The sequence below is a fragment of the Phaethon lepturus genome, unplaced genomic scaffold, assembly GCF_000687285.1.
Source record: "Phaethon lepturus isolate BGI_N335 unplaced genomic scaffold, ASM68728v1 scaffold5847, whole genome shotgun sequence".
Classification (NCBI taxonomy): Eukaryota; Metazoa; Chordata; class Aves; order Phaethontiformes; family Phaethontidae; genus Phaethon; species Phaethon lepturus.
This window is the reverse complement of record NW_010553918.1, coordinates 25,111-28,705: the sequence shown is the minus strand read 5'-3', so window position 1 is coordinate 28,705 and position 3,595 is coordinate 25,111. Positions and strand designations below refer to the sequence as shown.

Here is a 3,595-nt window from a genome sequence, read left to right as displayed (position 1 = left end):
GGAATGTAGCTAAGATGTAGAAGTTATGGAACTGCATTGTTTCCTTTTGCTAAAATGCAAAAATAAATAAATGTAAGAAAAATGAAAATCCTGAAGACTCTCTTAAAATGAGAAATTTAGATCGATACAATCAAAAAGTATGTTTGGTGTGCTTATGTATTTCTTACACTTTTTTATATCAATCTTTTAAAACGTGAATTCAACTTTAATTTTCTGAGACTATTTAGAGCTGTATATAATTAAAGTTCCATGATCTGAGGAGAAAAGAAATTTCTGGATGCAGCAATTTCCAGTTTTACAGGGTAGCACAAAATCAATTCTAAAAAATCTGATAAACCTGAAATTTGGGAAGGTTTACGCTTTCCTGCTGCGACTTTCGGAAGGTGACACTACAACAAAGAACTAGAGCAAGCCCAACCAGGCAAACACTGTGACTTATGTAAATTCCTCTGAGATCCATCACAAGATATGCTTCTGTTTTGTCCCTGACACAAATCTTCACAGTCAGATTGAAAAATTTCCCATTGCAGTGCTCCAGCGGGACGTAGGTACATGGATGGTATACCTGCCTCAAGGAACCATGTTCTTGTGGATAATAATTGCTCTACATAGTGGTTACTGCTGCTCTCTCGCTTGCCTACCATGCACTTTATAACAGCACTACTACACAAATCAAGCAGGGGTCTTGAGTTCCTCATAGCCCGACTGCACCTGTACATACGCTCTCAAAGTCACCTCAGGCTTACTGCTTGGGCTAAACCCAACATTTTCCTTTTTTGGTTGATTTCTAACTTTCTCCTAGCTCAGCTACTCTGGTCAACCTCACTCACCTTCAATGGGAGGTGAATGATGACTTCATAGCCATCCTCTCTCTCATCTAGTAGTATGAAGCAGGTAATGTGAGAATAAGGGACATTAAGGACTCCCTTTATTCTTCTGAAGTAGCATGTAGCAAGATTCCCTATAGGAATTGTTGTGGAACTATTACTTAGATATTTATCTCCCCTTCAATGGCAGAAGAAAAACCTAGTTTCCTTTTCAATTTCTTTTTGCTTCATCCTAAATATTTGCCTTAGCCCTGATTTTCTATTTTCTCCTCATCTTTTTTTCTCATGTTCCTTTTCCCTTAGTGCCTTCCTCTTCTTTATCTGAAGGCTTGAGGTGACTTCTGACTAGCCTCCTGGAGAAGTCAGAAGAGGGAGAGAAGAGTGCAGCAGAGAGAGCACCAGATTTATCCATAGCACGGTTAAGAAAAAGCAGTGTCTGAAATAGAGATCAGTACCTTGAAACGGTTACAAAATTAAATCTGCAACCAAAATCTTCTGCTACAAGGGTTTCATCTGTGTAAAATTAAACATTACTGTGTGGCCAGGTTGGGTGCTAATGAATCTGTATGCATATATGTTCCATATACATTGAGTATTTGTGGTATACTCTTCACTTTTTTTCTCCCCAGGATTTTTTACAAACAATGGCAGTTAACACAGGACTTGAACTAAATCATCTTAAAATACTGGACAATTTCCAGCTCTGGAATACATATGACACTCTATACTGTGAGGTAATAGTAAGGCAACAGAGGTTGGGAAGGAATATAACTCCTAAGTTTGGTTGCAGTTAAACCATGGCAATGTGGTTTCATAGGAATGAGTTGCCTTCTCTTCTGGATTTGCTTTTTTTTTTTTTTCCCTTTAATTTGAAGCTAAGTTCTGATTTAGTGCATTGGTAAAAGATAACCCAAAAACATGGTTTACAGCTTGGGAAACTGTTGTTTCCATTTGATGTTTTATCCTGAAGCACTGGTACCGTTCCCTTTATTCTCTCATTTTCCTTCCCAGTATGCTGCTATAGAATTATTTAAGCATGCTGCCTAGGACATATTTATGATTTTTAACAGGAAAATGAAATTATTTGCTTTAACGTATTAACACGTAAGCATCAAAATGCTTCAGTGTTGAAAACAAGAGATAAGATTATGATCTAACAGTTAGAAAATTAGGAGATGATGATTGCTACCAGTGAATAAAATCAGACTGGTCCCAAGCATGCGATGATTCTATTTGGCCCCAGTGATTATCAGCAACACATGAAGGCTGTTGAACACATCCTCCACACACTGAGGCACTTAAACGCTATAAGACACTGTCACTCTTACATGACTGGAGAATGACACTTGTTTGTAAATGGCCAGTGATGGAACTGTTATCTGGACAACTGTATGGAAAAGGCAGGAAAAGCTGGACCTAGGTTATATCCTGAAGACTCAGAGGAAAGGAAGAGGATGAGACATATGTTTGCAATCTTTTGCACTAGCAAAACAACAAACATATATCTCTATAGCAAGAACACATTATACCTACCAAGGATCCCTTTCACACAGATCTTTCCCCTCTTCCCATTCACCCACTTCAGATTGATCTCCATTCCCACAAAATGTACTTCAGGGCATGCTGATGAGCGAAAACACACTGGGCAAAGAATTGCAGGACCACCTCAGAGACACAAAATGTAGTAGTGTGAGGCTGGGCAATAGGATGATGGAAACCAGTGGAAGAAAAAAACATTATTTTGTGTTTCTTTATCACTAGGGTATTCACAATTATACCCTCCCTGTATGGGCCACCAAAGATGTAATTGACAAGATGGAAAAACTGGCAGAATTGTCCTTATTATCGCTGTTTGGGCTTTATAAAACAGAAGAGAAATCACGACTACAAGGAGGTAAATAAAAATTGCGTATCTCTCAGAAAGGAGGCGACAATGCTTATCATAACATGCAACACCCTGTCACCTCACTCATGCAAAATTATTGATACAGAACCTTGACTTGTAACTATGGACATTGGATGCCATATTAAGCATGAAACTATGTGCTGAACCCTGGCATTTGCATGGATGAGATTATCGAAACAAGGTGTAAATATTAATGTCTTTAGCTATCCCATAGATTTTGAGAGATTAGGATTTAAAGAAAGGTTCTAGAAGTCAAAGGGAAAAAATCAAGTCCTCACGGGTATGATCATTACTTGTCTGATATTAGGTTAGATAAAGTTTAAGTTTCGTTTCTCTAATGTTTATTTTAATTGTTTCATGATCTTTGTTGTTCCCTTTGATGGACTGGTTATATATTGTGCCAAAACCTTGGCAACACATTGGTAGCTCTCTGAGAGACTGACATAAAGCTACTCTGAAACAGTCTGATCAGAATAGAAGATGAGAGATTCAAGTTATGTCTATACTGCAAGAACCGGGACTACGGCTTAGCTCCAAAATTGGGGCGCATAGGTTATGCGTGTTCTGACACTGCTTCAGGACACAACCCAGGCATTTATCATATCATCCCCAGGTGTCCATGAGCAGGAAACCCAAAAAATGAGCTTGAATATCTGCAGGCTGGACCGTCTGGGGCTAGGCTTTGCAACACACCTACCGTGCAGTCTAGACCTAGGTAAAGAATTATTAGCAGCCTCATCTTCTAGGCATATACATCACTGGATCAAGCCATATAGTAAACACAGGCTCAGGCCTGTGTCAAAGGCCACTAGCTGGTAGCTGGCCATATTGTGTATTCAGGACTTTTTTCCTAGTGTTCATG

General features: G+C 38.9%; 1 protein-coding gene across 1 annotated transcript in view; it reads left to right on the top strand.

The window, feature by feature from the left end:
• LOC104624315 (prostatic acid phosphatase-like) overlaps positions 1 to 3,595 on the top strand; it is a 19,219-nt gene that overhangs the window by 11,281 nt on the left and 4,343 nt on the right. Inside the window, exons 6-7 of the mRNA XM_010291653.1 lie at positions 1,457 to 1,561; positions 2,589 to 2,721. Coding sequence (XP_010289955.1) covers positions 1,457 to 1,561; positions 2,589 to 2,721 — 238 coding nt within the window. The remainder of the gene's footprint in view (positions 1 to 1,456; positions 1,562 to 2,588; positions 2,722 to 3,595) is intronic.